Genomic DNA, 17,601 nt, shown 5'->3' with positions numbered 1-17,601 from the left:
CCCATTGGCCTAAAGCGGCGAACCACGGCCAATGGGAGCCGCGATCGGCTGAACCTGCGGCCGCAGTTGGTAAACAAACTGGCCCGGCCCACCAGGGGCTTTCCCTGAACAAGCAGTGGACTGGCTTTGAGAACCACTGACCTAGTCCACTTAGGTTAGCTCACGGTAAGTGTAAATTTCCATACATTAAGCAAACCTTTTTCTTTTTGTTCTAATTCTTTTTTCCCTGTGTTTTCAATAACAATCCCAAAGAACAATAGTAGAGGATTAATAGGATATGTTAAAAAAAAATCTTAGAATGAAGAACTAGTTACAAAGTTTAACTATGAAGCTGCTATTTTAAATGGTTTATGGGATGTTTAGGCAAGGGGAAAAAACGGTTACTCACCTTTTTGTAACTGTTGTTCTTCGAGATATGTTGTTCATATCCATTCCAAGCAGGTGTGTGCGCGCGCTGTGTGCATGCCAGCTGGAAGATTTTCCCCTAGCAGTGCCGTAGGGTCAGCCTGTGCGCCCCCTGGAGTGGCGCCTCCATGGCACCCTATAAAGGGTCCCGCTGACCCTCCACCCCCTCAGTTCCTTCTTGCCGGCACTCCGACAGAGGGCCAGGAGGAGGGATATTGGAATGGACATGAACAACACATCTCGAAAAACAACAGTTACAAGGAGGTTAGGAACCGTTTTTTCTTCTTTGAGTGATTGTTCATGTCCATTCCAAGCAGGTGACTCACAAGCCTGAATTTAGGGGGTGGGGTCGGAGTTCACTGCAGATTGGAGCACTGCACAGCCGAAGGCTGCATTGTCTCTGGCCTGGTGCGTGATGGCATAGTGCGACGTGAATGTATGGCCTGAAGACCACGTAGTAGCTCTGCATATTTCCTGTGTCAGGACCTGAGCCAGGAACGCCGCGGAGGAGGCCTGTGCCCTTGTGGAGTGGGCTGTGATTGGTGGGGCAGGCACCTTAGCCTGATCGTAGCATTCGCAGATGCAGGCCGTGATCCATGAGGAGATAAGCTGTGATGAGATGGGGAGCCCTTCATCCTGTTGGCCACAGCAACAAAGAGTTGGATTGATTTCCTGAACGGTTTGGTTCTTTCAATATAGAATGTCAGGGCCCTGCGAATGTCTAGGGAATGCAGCCTACGCTCCGTGCTGGAGGAGTGTGGCTTAGGATAGAACACAGGGAGAAACATGTCCTGACCCATGTGGAATTGGGAGATCACCTTAGGAAGGAACGCTGAGTGTGGCCAGAGTTGGACTTTGTCTTTGTGAAAAACAGTGTATGGAGGCTCGGACATCAGGGCTCTGAGCTCTGATACTCTCCTGGCCAACGTCAAAGCCACGAGGAATGCGACCTTATAGGAGAGATACAGTAATGAGCACGTAGCCAGGGGCTTGAAGGGGGGCCCCGTGAGGGCAGAAATAACTAAATTAAGGTCCCAGGCTGGGACAGGTTATCGAGTATGTGGGAAAAGCCTATCCAAGCCCTTGACGAAGCGACCAACCATTGGGTTTGCAAAGACAACCACCGTCAGCTCCTGGGTGGAACGCGGAGATGGCACCAAGTGGACCCGAACCGAAGAGAGGGAAAGACCCTGCTGTTTTAGATGAAGTAGGTAGTCAAGGATGAGTGGGATTGGGGCAAGCAATGGGGCCTGTCCCTGGTGTTCTGCCCAGATGGAAAGCCATTTCCACTTGGCCATGTATGTGGCCCTGGTGGAGGGTTTCCTGCTATCAAGGAGGACTTGTCTAACCTGCTGTGAGCATTGCATTTCTACCGGGTTTAGCCATGGAACATCCAGGCTGTGAGGTGGAGCGACTCCAGGTTCGGGTGCCAGAGGCAGCCTCGATCCTGTGTGATCAGGTCCGGGAGCAGGAGCAACACGAGGAGCGCCTGCACGGACATCTGCAGTAGCGACATGAACCAATGCTGGCGCGGCCATGCCAGCGCTATCAGTATGACTCGAGTGTGATCCCTGCGAATCTCGAGGAGTACTCTGTGGGCCATCGGAATCAGAGGGAAGGCGTAAAGCAGGCCACCTTCCCACGAGAGGAGGAAGGCATCCGTGAGAGACCCTGGACTGCGCCCCATGAGGGAGCAGAACCATTGACACTTCCTGTTGTCCCTCGAGGCAAACAGGTCTATCTGGGGATAGGCCCAGAGACGGAAGATTGAACATGACATGTCCTGGCAAAGGGACCACTTGTGACCATGGAACAAGCGGCTGAGGGCATCCGCTAGGCCGTTCTGCACCCCCGGGAGGTAGGATGCCATTAGGTGAATTGCATTCTGTAGGCAAAAGTCCCATAATGCGAGGGCTTCCCGGCACAGGGGAGAGGAGCGTGCACCCCCGTTTGTTGATATAGAACATTGCCAACCTATTGTCTGTGAGGACTGCAACACACCTGCCCGCCAAGCGAGATTTGAAGGTCAGGCAGGCGAGACACACCACCCGTAGCTCCCTGACGTTGATGTTCAAGGAGAGGTCCTCTGGGGACCAAAGGCCTTGGGTCCTGAGATTCCCCAGATGCGCCCCCGACCCAGATCTGACGCGACTGTTAACAAGGATAGGGCTGGCTGGGGGCTGGAAAAAGGGTACTCCCGCTCAGACCTCCCGCGGGTCGAGCCACCACTGGAGGGGAATCTAGCACCGTTAGGGGAAGCGTTACCACAGAGTCCAGTGCATCCCTGGCTGGTCGGTACACAGTTGCTAACCAGGACTGAAGAGGGTGCAGCCTAAGCCTGGCGTGGCTCACCACATAAGTGCACGCAGCCATATGCCCCAGCAACCTGAGGCAGTTCCTTGCTGTGGTAGTCGGGAAACGCCAGAGACTGAGAATGATGTCAGACATGGACTGAGGCATGGACTGAAACTTGGACTCCGATAGATACACTCTGGATTGTGTCAAGTCCAGAACTGCCCCTATGAACTCTATCCACTGGACGGGAGACAGGGTAGACTTGACCTCATTCAGCAGGAGGCCGAGCTCAAGGAAGGTCTGTCTGATAAAGACCACCTGAGCCTCCACCTGTGCCTGGGAGTGGCCCTGGATGAGCCAATTGTCCAGGTAGGGAAACTGGGGCCATAAAGATCAGGGTTTAATTCCCAGATACATCACAGACTTTTTGTGTGACCTTTGCCAAGTCACTTAGGCACTTTTGAAAATCTGACTTTAAGTGACTGATCGGGTCTACAAACCCCACAATGGGCAACAAGAGGTTAAGGGATTATTTTGGGCTCAGCCAGCCCCGCCCCACCAGAGCTGCAGCAAATGCTCCTTCTAATGGAGGAATTAAAAGGCAAGGAATTAGCTCGTTTGGGTGGCAGAGCTGGAAGTGAGCAGACCTGCAGCCCACAGCTCCAGCAGCACAGAGCAGAGGTAAGCCTAAGGACTCTGACACAGCTGCCCAAAGGGGGCCTACTTGAGGGAAGGGAGGACCCACACCAGAGAGGGAAGTATCCTGTGGACCTTGGACATTAGTAACTCCCTCTTACTTCTTTTGGTTTGGATTTCCTCACCAGGGGAAGGCCTTGGACTGAGCTGACTTCTGTGGGGATGGGATGAGAGGAAGAGGCCCAGAGAGGACAGCCTTAAGCAGCCTTGGTTGCCAGGCTACTGGTAGCCCAAAGGGCCCTGGGTCAGAGCCATTGGAGTGGGAGGGCCCAGGTTCCCCTCCCCAGAACCTCCTTGACAGTCAGGGGTTACGGCCGTGACCACTAGGCCATGCTCCCCAACTAGACCGCGAGTGAGGACTATTACAGTGACTTAAACATTTAGGCTCCTAAGTCACTTTTGAAAATGGGACAGACACAAAGATTAAGGGTAACATTTTCAAAAGCACTTATTTGTAAAATGAGGATAAATCCTTTCCATCATTCTTTTTCTATCTTCTATACTTAACTTTTAAATTCTTCAGGGATGGTACTATCTTACTATGTATTCATACAGTGCCTAGAATAATGGGTCCACAATCCCAAAACCTCTAGATGTTACTGTAATACAGACAATAATAATCATAACAGTCTCTAACCAAACAAGAGCAATATCTAAAAAGTTCTCAATTCCACACTGATGAAGAAAATAAAATTTGACCTTATTTCTGAGATAAGAGATGAGGAGAGACAGGAAAAACCATCTCCCTCATTACTTATATCACTGACATCTGACTGCTTACCAGACAAGCAGCCTGAAGAATATTTCCCTTAGTCACAAAACTATTTTTTCCTTGAGTAGAATGAAAAGGGAGAGTCCTGAAATATTTTTTTTCCCTTTTTAGTTTCTAGATGGTTGGCAAAGGAGCAAAAGAAACATAAGAAAACCTTCAAGGAGAGTGGAAAACCCAAGTACAAAGACTGGGTATAGCTAAGGGACCTATGACACCAAAGCACATCGTCCAAGATCTGGAGTGTGAACCTGGGCGTCCTGGCCAAATTATAGTCCAGATTAATTACATCCTGCTTCCAAAAATTTCATCCTTGCTACGGCCAAGAGAGTCAGATCTTGGAAGTAAACAAACAAGATCTCAACAACTCACATTGCAGAGTCTACTTGGACCTGTAAGAAGACTAAAATCAGGGAACTTCCAGAATTGAGTAGAGGCTACATCTGAAAGATCTGATCCTCAAGAGCATAAATGGATGCTTTATCAGGAAAAGAGAATGGAGGCTAAAGCCTATTAGGCTCAGAGGAAGCACTGGAAAAATTCCCTCTACCTTGACAGGGATGAAACAGTATTTGAGTTCTAGAAAAATCTTTGCAAACAACTGAAGATTTTTTTATTGAAGAATCCAAGAGGATATAACTAGATTTTACATGAATGAACAGATTTAAGGACCCAAAGTTATTCCAAGCACCTACATATCTGAGGATTCTTTCAGCACTAAAGGGCCCAAGACTCTCTCTCTCTATATATATATATATTTAAAGACTGTTATCAGGCCCACTCTAAATCCTGTTTTCTCAAGACTAAACAAGCCCAGTTTTCTTAACCTTTTGCCATGAATAGGGGGAAGGGTAGCAACCTTTATGTATGCAGTAGCATAAAATCCCTCCTTGGCAGCTGTACTGGATTGCATTACCTGTAAGGGGTTAAGCAGTTCAAATAACCTAGTTGGCACCTGACCAGAAGGACCAATGAGGAAAGAAGATACTTTTGTTGTTCTCTTTTGTTGGTCCCTCTCCAGACAGAGGGAGAAGCCAAAGAGGTACAGTATCTCCTGAAAATATACCTGGAATAATCCATCTAAAACCACAGAAATTGCATTAGGTTATCTTTTGTTTTGGCTTGTGAATTTTACTATGCTACAGAGGTAGTTTTATTCCTCTTTTTGTAACTGTGAAGCTGAGCTCAGAGGGGAATCCTCTGTGTTTTAAATCTTTTTATTAGCCTGTAAAGTTACCTTCCATCTTGATTTTGCAGGTGTGATTCTTTTATTTTTTTCTTTATAAATAAAGTTCTTCTTTTAAGAACCTGATTGATTTCAGTGTCCTGAAGACAAAGGGTCTGGTCTGTGCTCACTTTGCTAAGGCAATTGGTTGGTATATTATTCTCAAGCCTCCCGAGGAAAGGGGGTGAAGGAGCTTGGGGGGATATTTTGGGGGAATTTGGGATTCCAAGTGACCCTTCCCGGAATTTTTGTGTAAATCACTTGGTGATGGCAACAATACTGTCCAAGAACAAGGAAAGGAATTTGTGCCTTGGGGAAGTTTTAACCTAAGCTGGTAGAATATTTTACAAGCATACACATTATCCCAGTCATTAATGAGAATACTGAATATTACCAGACCCAGGACCCAGGCCAGGCTTCTATGGGATCCCACTAAATACACCCTCCCAAGATAACAGTAAATCATTGAGAACTACTCTTCGAGTTTGGTTTTTCAACCAGTTGTGTATCTATTTTATAGTAAATTCATGTAGATCACGTTTCCCTAGATTATTTATGAGAATGTCATGTTGCACTCTGTCAAAAGCCTCACTAAAATCAAGATATATTACCTTCTACTGCATCCCCATTATCCACTAGGCCAGTAACCCTGTCGAAGAAGGATATTAGGTTGGTTTAGTATGTTTGGTACCATGTCAGTGCCAGGAGTCCTTGGCCTCCTTTCTTGGCACCAGTGCACTGCACAATGAAGAGGAGGTGCTCGGCACATGCTCCGCCAACCCGAGGTTGGACTGTAGGCAGAGGGATGCCTCCATGAGGATAATTCTGAGTCTCTGCTCACGATCCTTAAGGGTCCTTAGCCTTTAGAAATGCGGCACTTGTCCTTTTGGTGACTCTCGCCAAGGCACTTCAAGCAAGAAATGTGTGGGTCACTCTTCGGCATAAGTTTGCCGCAGTCTTCACAAAATTTGAACTCCAGGGACCGAGGCATGCCCTGATGTCGGGGGAGAAACTGTGGGGGTTGGGAGGGCACCCCTGTAACGGAAACTTAGAGAAACAACTACTAATACTACTATTACAAAAAACTAACTAACTATATACAAAATATTGATGGGTCACTGCTAAAGGTGCTTGCAGAAGCAAGAGTGACGGAAGTTCCAACTAGCCATCGCTGGCGGTAAGAAGGAACTATGGGGTGGTCGGCTGGGCCCTGTACTGGACGCCATGAAGGCGCAACTCCAGGAGGTGCCCAGGCCGACCGTACAGATACTACTACGGGAAAAATCTTCTGGCTGTTGTGCATGCGGCACGCACACACACACATCTGATTGGAATTGACATGAACAAGCACTTGAAGAAGAACCCATGGCTAGCCCAGAGCAGCTGACTTGCGCTTGCAGGACTCAGGTTTTGGGGCTGAAGGCTCTGATGATGCTCTCCTCAAAAAAATACTAGTAATTATAGAAGCCCTATTCCTACTAGATCCCCTACATGAGACTACCATCAATCATTTTCTTTCTTTATTAGCTAGCATTCTACGAGTAGGAGGGGTGGGGGACAGGGCACATTCTATCAACCTACTGCATAGTAAAGAAATTACATTTGCATTTGTCTTGAGAGATTTATCCTATAATTAGCTTATTTGATACCTATGTTTGCTGTGCTAAATATTTGAATAGTACAGTTTGCTGAGCCAGCTCAAGAGAAAATATGCATGTCTTTCAAACGAAGTGTGAAATACAGGCAGCATGTAACTATCTCTATCCACATTTTGTCTAATACAGAAATATTAGAGGATAGTAAAACCTTTCCAACAGAATCATCTTGCAACTTACAGTGTATTGTAGCTAGAAACTGTAATACAGGGGCTGTTAAGTCAGAAAGATAGTCTTAACACATACCATTCACAAGGCTGAAGTGATCGAAAAGCTTGAAGAGATGCATCCATTCCAGCGAAGTCCCAAAGCCGAACATCATAGTCATATCCTCCAGTTACCAAACGGGCACCTGAGGGATCCAAACCCAAAGCAGATACCTACAGACAGACAGACCAAAAACAATCAAGTGAAGATAATTCAGAGGTAGTCTGATCTTCCTCTTTGTACTCTTTTTTTAAACTGTAACCAGTGCACAGAATGGTACTAGTCTCACACAGACATATTTCACAGTCATTGCCTTAATTTGTTCCTTCCACATGTCAGCCATGCAGTGTTCCATTTTTCTATCACCTCTTGTGTGAAGTCTGAATTATGTACAGGGGAATAAAAATTACCCCTGCTGATGGCATCATTTCAGGAAGAAAAGTTAATTAACAAAATATTATTTAATTTTATTTCCATTTGTTTGGGGCAAACTATTTTATTTCTGAATGTAGTTGTTTTAATTTCTCTTACTGAAGAAATGTAATTTCCATTACCCATACCAGGAATACTAATATTTCTAGTAAGATACTCAGCAAATGACAATGAAAACTGTAGAGAGCTAATTTTAAAAGCATTATTAAGAATAGATGATGCATATACCTAGAGAAGAAAGCCATCCTAGAGAAGTAACAACTCAAAAAACTTGAAAATTTACTGGAAAGGTATCATGCTAGTAGCAAAATCAATAGTTCATTGCTATAATTAAAACACTTACAAAATGAACATTTCTAACACCTCAGTATAAATTATTGCCCTCAAGTTTTAGTGAAATGCAGCATTTCATAATAATAAAATAGTCTACAAAATTATGACAGATGTTTAAAACTGCAATTAATGTGTAATTAAATAATTACACCCCAAGAGTTGTCAAACTTTTCATAATATGGAGGACATTAAAAGAGAGTGTCTCATGGATATCTCCACTTCCACAGGCAATCACATGGATCATAGTCCCTCCCGTCACAATCATGAATTGTGCCATCAATAGTAGTGAATTGCAGCAACTACAGAAATTGCTTCTATGGGAAAGGACTACTTAGGTAATATTTTCTGCCTTTAAGTGTCTTCAATGAAACAAATAGTGTTTTCAAACAAAGAAAAAAAAAATTTTTACCTATGACCCCCTAATTTTTATTCTCACAGAAAGTCTGTCTAAAATCCTTAGAGAGAGGAAATTAACTGACGTGGTAGAAGCAAAACTGTCAGTCAAGTAAGCCATTAAGCCTTGTCCACCAACTCAACTCTCCAGAATAAGGTCTCCTATAAATGTATGAACAGCTAACTCAGTAAACAGAAGAAATACAAAATCTGAGAAGTGATGAAAAAATTGGGTTACTGCAAATTAAATCCAATTTGAGGGGGTTAGGGTTGGACAGGGTTCCCCAAAGAATGTAAATTAGCAAGTAAGAGGTGAAATTTCAAGTGTTAGGTCCAAAGTACCACCATTTAATCTCTTTCAGGTGCTTCCGGTTAAGGCAGAATGAGGGAATTTTGACCCAGCGTAGATGGTATTAGCACTGGGAAAAAAGTTCTGGGCTATGCCATGGATTACCTTTTCTTCCACAAATACATAATCAGTAAAGCACCGAGATCAGAAGCCTTTTTGCCACAAGGAAGACTACCCTCAACAAGAGGAAATAAAGTGACTTGAAGAGATGAGCCATGAGGGCTTGAAGAACAAGTTTTAGACTTCAGAAAGAGCACTGGAAGACCTTGGGAAGATTCTGTAACTTAACTACCCTAAGGAAAATCTAAGTGCAGGAGAGAGATTAATTTAGATTGTTTTCTGGCATCCAAGAGCTCTTGCCAGTGCTTAAGGGTGAACTCTGAAGAAGTGAACACAGTGTCAATGGCCATATCATTTCCATAGAGCAGAGTAATGCCTATTGGAAACATGTTTCCAGAAGGGTAGAGATCAACATATTCTAGTAATGCCTGCTGTTCAGCAGCCAAGCAGTAGGTTTCAGGAATGGGATGAAGGACGGGGCCTTAATGAAGAAAATCTGGAAATTTTAGTAGAAGCACTAGAAGCTTTATGGTCAAGAGGAACCATGACCTTCTGCAGCAACAAACCCCTTGCTAGCAAGATATCAAGAAAAGGTAATACATGAATTCCCTTCCAGTGGTGGAAGGCTCTAACCACACACACCTATAACCCGATATAATGCGACCCAATATAACGTGGTAAAGCAGCGCTCTGGGGGGGGAGTGCTACACACTCCGGTGGATCAAAGCAAGTTCGATATTACACGGTTTCACCTATAACACAGTAAGATTTTTTGGCTCCCGAGGACAGCGTTATATCGGGGTAGAGGTGTATATGTTTTTTTGTAAATTCTGTGGGAGTAGTAGAGAGTTCATAGGGAAGTGTGTATATGGAGCTATAAATACTTTTTCTGGTAGCAAAAGCATAGAAACCTGTGGTGAGATTTCCATATTTTTTTAAATGTGAAAGCAGACATCTCCTAAAGTGATATATGTCAAAGTCACCAGCATCTTTGGGTACCATTATACACGTCTGAGATTCCATCCTGAGACCTACCAGAAAAATTCAAGTTGTGTAGGAAGTGATGATAGTGATTAATCAAGCAACTTCCTTTCTTCTGAGTCAGTACTAATCCAATCACCCAGCATAATTTTAGGAGTGCGCTGCTGCTGGAAGTGCCATCTTTCAGGTGAGATATTAAAAAAAAAACCCTGAAAACCCATTACATTTTTCACAAGAGCAGATATTTATGTCCAGGGTCTCTACACAAACTGGAATTTGGCTATTATATCCTGCTTACCTAAATTCCCCATGGAATTTCAATTGGATATAGCATTTTTCTTCATTTTCTATCCTAAACTGTTTAAATATATCACTGTACAAGGGGCCATCAAAAGGTCCCAGGCACCACATAATCCTCAGGCCCTGTCCACTAGGATGAATTTCACATTTAGGACAATGATAAACAGAATGTGACCACTTAATGATTTCCCATTTCTGGAAAAGCTAACTATTTAATAATTTAAACATCTTTGCACACCATTCACCTTGTTTAGGATTTGTAGACTGTAGAGCCTGTGGACAAACCCCATATTAACCCTGCATTCAGGTAATATTCTAAAATGGGCTTCTTTGCTACAATTACTATCTATACTGTCCCAGCTGTGATTTGAAAAGTTAAAAAGCATGATGTTCAGAACATCTCTTTATGTTCTTTTTCCCATGCTCACCTAGTGTCAAAGCTGTCAGGAGAAAATTTATTTCTGCAGTTTCATTGGGAAAAAGTAACTCCTAATACTCTATACAAGCAAAGCAACTGGAAAATTAATCAGGTTTCTGGAAAGACTCTTTAGCTTGGGAAATCTTTTCTGATTCATTTCAGCTGCACAGGAATACAGTCATCATCAGCCTAAAATCATTAGATTGAAGAGATACAGATGGGATATTTAAGTTTAGATTAAATACATTTAATAAATGAAACTCTACTGACTATGTCCTGAAAAAAGATAGAGAGTTCCACTCATTTTTAAAGGATTGTCATTTTACTGTATGAATGTGTAGATGAGTAATTTCTTTATAAATAAACTGGATAGCCCTTCTGTGGGATAACTGTTTTTTCCAGTGATCTGTTTTGTTCATTTGATCCAATCTATTTGTACTGTATATGCCTAATCTGTATCTCACCTCTTCTCAAATTGATGACAGCCGCATTCATAGGTAGTCAAAATGTTTCTAAGAGGCTTCCCAGACTGTAATTCCCAACAATAAATATTTTAATTAGAAATTACAACTTCCATTTTAAAATGCCACACAAATATAGAAACTGCATTAAAGAAGAAGCACTGCACAAGCATTGATAATGCCATACATTTGTACTAAAACTTTATAGCATATATAACCTAGTTCAAATTAAAAGTATATTTAAAATATTGACTGAAAGCAATCCAGAAAATAAGTTATTTTAATATTTCCATAAATGTTTTGATATACAGCAAATCAACTACCCAAAGTGCACTCAGACTGTTTACGCAGGCCATAACTGAATCACTTCAGGTCTGAAAAATAATGCGTCTTTCAAAGGAACTTACAACAGACACCAAACAGTACTGTTAAGAAGATGAGATGTTGAAAGATCAAGAATCTATTCATTTAAAATGCAAATCATATAAGGTTTTTAGGAAACCCTGGCAAACCATCAAGCTTATAAAATATACCTCTCATCTATATTTAAGCAGCATCCAAATGCACACAAGGTATATTTTATGTTCTTTTCTAACATATTTTGAGAATTTGTTCAAACTACTTTAAGGCTGGACAATATTTTTCAAAAAGCTGTGTCCATTTCATTATTAATCTTTTCCAATTATTCAGTTGGCCTGTTGCAGCACAATGCAATGGGAAATTGATCAGTGGTGATCTGAACCAATTTATATTATCACAGATGTTCCAGCAGATTAGTTGATATACAAACAGTTGTACAGAACACATAATTCATTTCTCGGGTAATTTAAACTAACGTACTGCAAAAGTAGATAGCACCTCACACAAAATAGGAAACTAGTTTTTCTAAAGGTTATAAACAATTAAAGGCACATTTTATACATGTATGATTCTGCATAAGATCTAATTCATTCTTAGGTCTTAAGGTTGCCAATATGGGCACTCCACCCCAAATCCGATGCTTCTGATAGCAAAGTCATTGTGGGCCATGGGGTCAGGAGATGAGACAGGATGGGGTCACTGGAGCAAATGAAGGGATTACAGGAGGAAAGCAGATGAGAAATGTGTGTGTCTGTGACAGGGAAAAAAAAAGTTATTTATAATATGCTAAGTACCTTCCACACACACAAGAACACAGCCCCTACCCCAAAGAGCTCACAGCTGAAACATTTCTACACAGCTTTCCACCCACAGATGTCAAAATATTGTAAAAAACGTGGATAAGCGCTATTATTCACATTTTACACATAGGGAGAGAGACAGATTGATTAGGGAACTTTTCCAAGGTCACATACCAAATAAGTGGCAGAGCCGGGATCAGAACTTAGGGTTTTTTAAGATGCTGGATCAAGCTTTCCTGAATTTCAGAGTAGGGCACATTTGATTTGCTCTGATTTATTATGCTGTAATATTTTTGTATTTAACACAAAGTAAGAATGCACTAAAAATGAATAGTGGGGATAAAAAAGGAACATGCTTTATTAGTGAAACAACACAGTCTGAATATTATCATGTTTACAGTCATTGATGAAACTGAGCTATCCCAGACAAGAAAGACATTCCTGACCTGGTATCATGAAGGTTTTATTGCACCAGCATTTTAAATACCATGTTTAACTGCTGTGTATGAAAAAAAATCATTTCAGTGATGAGTGTAAAAAGCCACGTTAAACCCTGACATTTTTATACAATGAATTAATACATACACACACTTAAAAATTAAAAAATGTTTAAGCATTATCATTTACACATACAGAAAAAGTATGCAGCAGGGACTACTATTTTCATTGAAGTCCTACTGGCACTTCACTCAAATCCCAGGTATTCAACAGCTTCTCTACCAGAGATACGTCGGAACTGGAAGAAATGCTATAGGTTTACATGGGTATTAAAATTTGGAAAGTTTGGTGCCACCGCATCCTGCTGTGAACAGTCAAAGAAATCACAAACTGCTTATGCAGCTCCACCAAGAAAAGCTAGTGAAAGACAGTCTGCCCTGCAAGCAGGACCACTCTAACCATGTTGGTTGAGGAGTTATTCTAGCTCAAGGATTTTTCTCTCTTGAGACAGCATTCACACACTTTAGAGGTTAGTGGTTATTAGCCACTAACGTTACATTTGTATTAGTATTAGTATTACAGCTCCTGTATTAAACTGAGGGAAAAGATGAAATTTGGCAAAATAGTCATCCTCCTTGAGAGGAAGAATCTGTAAGAAGTCTGCAGGAGAAAGCGAGCCCCTTGCTTCATTCACTGCACATCTTGAAAGGTAAAAAACTGCACATGTCATAAGGTTCACTCAAGAGGGTTCTCTTGTGAATGGTATGATAAATGTGCAAAAGGACATCATTACTGGGACTTGGATTGTCTCATCAGTTAAATTTTTGATACTACCACTAATTTTTGTTTTATTCTCAGGGCAGAAAATTTGAATTCTTCAATTTGAATTCTGAATGACCCACATGAACATCAAGACTTCAATGTGTTCTGACATGGACTTCCTGTCATTTGCTTTTTTCCTATTCCTTTTGGAAAGAAAACTGAGGAGCTTAAATTATTTCCCAACAGGATTCTGCTCTTATGATCCAGTTTTCCAGTTAAGGATTTACCCACAGCCCCAAACTACAGATATCAGCAGCCACCACTCCAAAAAAAAAAAAAAAAAGGCATTTCGCAACCATCAATCTTTATGACCTCCATCTTCACCTCCAAATATCAGGCCTTTTGTTGCTTATCTTCATAGCTGCAGAGTCCAGAAATGAACTTTGTATTGGCACTGGTGGCTACTCAGCTGGACAGAGGTTACTCACCTTTTCCTACTGTATTTCATTTTAAGTTTTATGGCTGTTGCCACCAATTATATATTTATCTCATTTGTCATAAGTAGTTCAAAAGTTCTGGAGAAATCCATAAGGATATAAAAAGTCTAGGAGTTATCACTTACAGTTTTGGTCCCGTGCTGGAGTGTAATTTCATGAGAGTCTGGAATTTTCTTGACAGGGCTCTGAAACAAACAAACAAAAAATACAATTTTATGGATGTAGCCTATTGCCATTACATCAAGAAAACCATTGCAATAAAATAAGCTGCTTACTCTGAACAGGAAATGAAAACCAATTTCTACTTTTTCCTGATAATATTTTTGAGAGTAAAATCATTTCAGCATAAAATGTTTTAAAATATGTATATGCCATTAATGAGGTAGCAGAATAAACAGAATAATGGATAGGCTTTAAGTATTTAAGGAGAAATTCCATTAGGGTTCTTATAGCTTCAGTGAGAAGAAACCATACAATTTGGGATCTTTTTAAAATGAACATATACCTAAGGGGAGGGGAACAATTAAAAACTAATGAAAATCTAAATTATTATTATTTTTCCATTTTGTCCAGTAGAAAAAATAAAACTTCTCCTGCTGGGCCCTTGATCCCAAAGACCGTAAAATCTTGACTTACAAATGTTAATAAATCATACTACCTCTCAAATCATTGGAATTTGTCAAGTATTATTTATTACACATTTAATGCAACAATCTAAAACTACATCATAACAATTCATGTTATATACAATGCAGATAGGACAAAGGATAGGCTTTAAAGATTTATATCAAGCTCTACTGTGACCACAAGCATGCCACTAGGACAGTTTTTGTGTCAAGCTATGCGATGTAGTCCATCTGATGTAATTCAGAGCAGTTTGTTTTAACCCAATATATAGACCTAAAGCCATTTACAAGCCCCAGAAGATTTATAAGAACTCTAAAACATCTATTTAGCAACTGTTACAAATATGTAAATAGTTACTCTAAATAGTAAAGTTGAAGGAATTTCAGTCTGTGTAAGTTAAAGTTTTAATGAAGGTCACTTGAACCATTCACAAAACACTAATTTAACTGGCATTACTTAATGTTCTAAAATAGTTACAATCCATCTTTCTGATGTCAGATCTGTTGTTATAACTTTCTACTATAAGAACTCGATTAAAAATTACTTTTTAAAGTATAGTTTACAGTGTAATTAGTAAAACTGTCCATAGGGTAGAGCCCTAACAAGGGATATCAAAACTCACGGACACCAGATTCCACAATGCAAGTTGCTTGCATTAGATTGTTGCACATCTATTTGACATAGGTGTAGCATAAGATTAAATAATTCCTATTTTAATTTCTTTTCATTTACATTCTATAAGCCCCAAATGGTCATTAGTGTAAATATAATACAGAGTTTGACATAGCCTCTTTAGGAGAAGGGTTCAAATCAGAGACACGTGCTTAGTTAAACAGCCTATACTCGTTCTCACTCTCAGACTCCAGACAATTTTTCAGAAAAGGGGATAATTCTACATACAACCCACAGGACCACTTAGTTGAATGTCAGCATAAAGTACCCTAACGGATCACAACTCCAGATCCAAATACCTGCAATCCTAGGGAAGAAGTTTGGATCTGGAGCCCTATTTACAATTCAGGACCCACCTCTATAAAGCACCAGAAAAAGTTATTTTTGTATTATTAATTAAGCCTCCAGTGGCTGAGCCTCTTTAATATTCTAAAGTGCTTTTAATTACTGTTTGGGTGATACCAAGAACTGCTCATCAGTAATTTATGGTACTTGATATCACCAAGAGCTCTAGAACATTTTATAAAACAGGAGGCAGGCAAGGAAAATCGTATATGTAGATAGTGATAAGTTTCAGAGATTTATGCATCTGCCACAGCAGAGGAAGCACCAACTTTCAAGCACAACCTCCATCACCAAAGAGATTAAGAATCTTCATTGGTTAGCAGCAGCAAAAACAGCATTCTGAATGCTCTTAGTATATTCAGAGCAAGGGCGTAAGAAAAATGTTATATGTTTGCTCACAAAAAACAGGTTTACTTTCAAAATTATGTCTATATTTCAGTACTTAATGTAGTTTTAAGTGGTAGCCTGCCTGTCTTGTGAGGTCTTTCAATGTGTTACAAGGCAAGGGAGCCCTTACAAATATGAAAAAGGAGGTTTGCCACTACCATATTAAGTAGTAACGAACTGGACTATTTTCAATTAGTTGTTTATGCTTCATCTTTTAGATGAGTTACAGCACTTATAAAAAAAATTAAAATAACTTTATTTAACTATCTCAAAGCTACCAAGAAACACCAGTAAAAAAGCTTCCCATACAATTCCCTCAGATTAGTAAATAAAATGTTCAAGACAGACCATTTATTTCATTTCAATCTCTAGTACCTCCAAGTGGTGGTAATTAGGTCTCCTCTTTGAGATGAACACAAAGTTCACATAAAGAGGTTTCTTGTTGTGAAGCACTCATGTTGAACATATTTCTGGCTGCTTAACAATAAAGGCAGAGCAACAGATATGCGTAAACAGTATCACCTGATAAATCTTAGAATTCTAACAGCTTGTTCCTGAAAATCAGACACAGTCAGAGGGTTCATTGTGCTATACTCTGTGCTGTCCAAAGGATTCCTGACATTTAAACTAACTGTTTAGATTATTCAAAACAAATTAAGATAACAACCTCCAGGGACATATCTTGGCAAAGCATCTCTTAAAAATAGCCAAATATTTACAAAAAAAAAAAACCCACCCAATGTGACTCATTCTATTTTAGTAACTCTAAACTTCCTAAATTATGGAGGACACTATAAATATCTCAAACTTGTAAAAACAAATGTCTATATATGAACACAAGTACAGATGTAACTAGTGACTTTCCAGTAATGTAATTCCAAAAAATAAGGAACACCAGAGAAGAATTTTTCATGCTCTAAAGAAAAAAAATTAGGTAGTATATTCTGACAATTGCTGACTTTTGTGCTAGGAAGAACATCTTGAGAGTTTAATTATAAGCTTGACTAAATACTAAAACAAATTGTTTGTTCAATATAAAACTGTACATTAACCTTGGGTTACTAACTTGGAATCCCAATGAAATATGGAGTGCACTTACTGTAAGGTGGGTGCAAAACTGGTTGAAAGACCATATTGAAAGAGTGGTTACAATGGATCTCTGTAAAATTAGGGGAATAGATCTAGTGGGATCCTGCAGGGGTCTGTGCTGGGTCCGGTACGGGTCAATGTTTTCATTAAGGACTTGGATAATGGAGTGGAGAGTATGCTTATAACATTTGTAGACAACAACAAGCTGAGAAGGCGCCAAGCACTTCGGAGGACAAAGTAAAAACTCAAAATGAATGGAACAAATTGGAGGAAAATTTGTCTAAAATCAATAAGATGAAATTCTATAAAGACAAGTACAAAGTACTACACTTAGGGAGGAAAAATCAAATGCATAATTACAAAATGGAAAATAATTACCTAAGTGGTAGTATGGCTGAAAAGGGGGTTATAGAGGCTCACAAACTGAATATGAGTTAATGATGTGAAGCACTCACAAAAAAGGCTAATATTCTGGGATGTATTCATAGGAGTATTGTATGTAATTATTCCACTTGGCACTGATGAAGCCTCAGTTGGAGTATTGTATTACGTCCAGTTCTGGACAGCACACTTTAGAAAATATGTGGACAAACTGGAGAGAATCCAGAGGAAAGCAACAAAAATGGTAAAAGGTTTAGAAAACCT

The 17,601-nt window shown here is 40.5% G+C and overlaps 1 protein-coding gene across 3 annotated transcripts in view; it reads right to left on the bottom strand.

Moving 5' to 3' along the window:
- Positions 1–17,601, bottom strand: part of WDR70 (WD repeat domain 70) — a 224,996-nt gene that overhangs the window by 144,267 nt on the left and 63,128 nt on the right. For all 3 annotated transcript variants that reach the window (XM_039543618.1, XM_039543620.1, XM_039543619.1), the window contains exons 6-7: positions 13,962–14,021; positions 7,292–7,425 (exon numbers count right to left, since the gene is read on the bottom strand). In XM_039543618.1, the coding sequence (XP_039399552.1) occupies positions 7,292–7,425; positions 13,962–14,021 (194 nt within the window). The remainder of the gene's footprint in view (positions 1–7,291; positions 7,426–13,961; positions 14,022–17,601) is intronic.

This window comes from Mauremys reevesii, linkage group 6 (assembly GCF_016161935.1).
Source record: "Mauremys reevesii isolate NIE-2019 linkage group 6, ASM1616193v1, whole genome shotgun sequence".
NCBI classification, from domain to species: Eukaryota; Metazoa; Chordata; order Testudines; family Geoemydidae; genus Mauremys; species Mauremys reevesii.
Note: the sequence above shows the minus strand (reverse complement) of the source record. Positions and strands in the feature narration are given on the sequence as shown.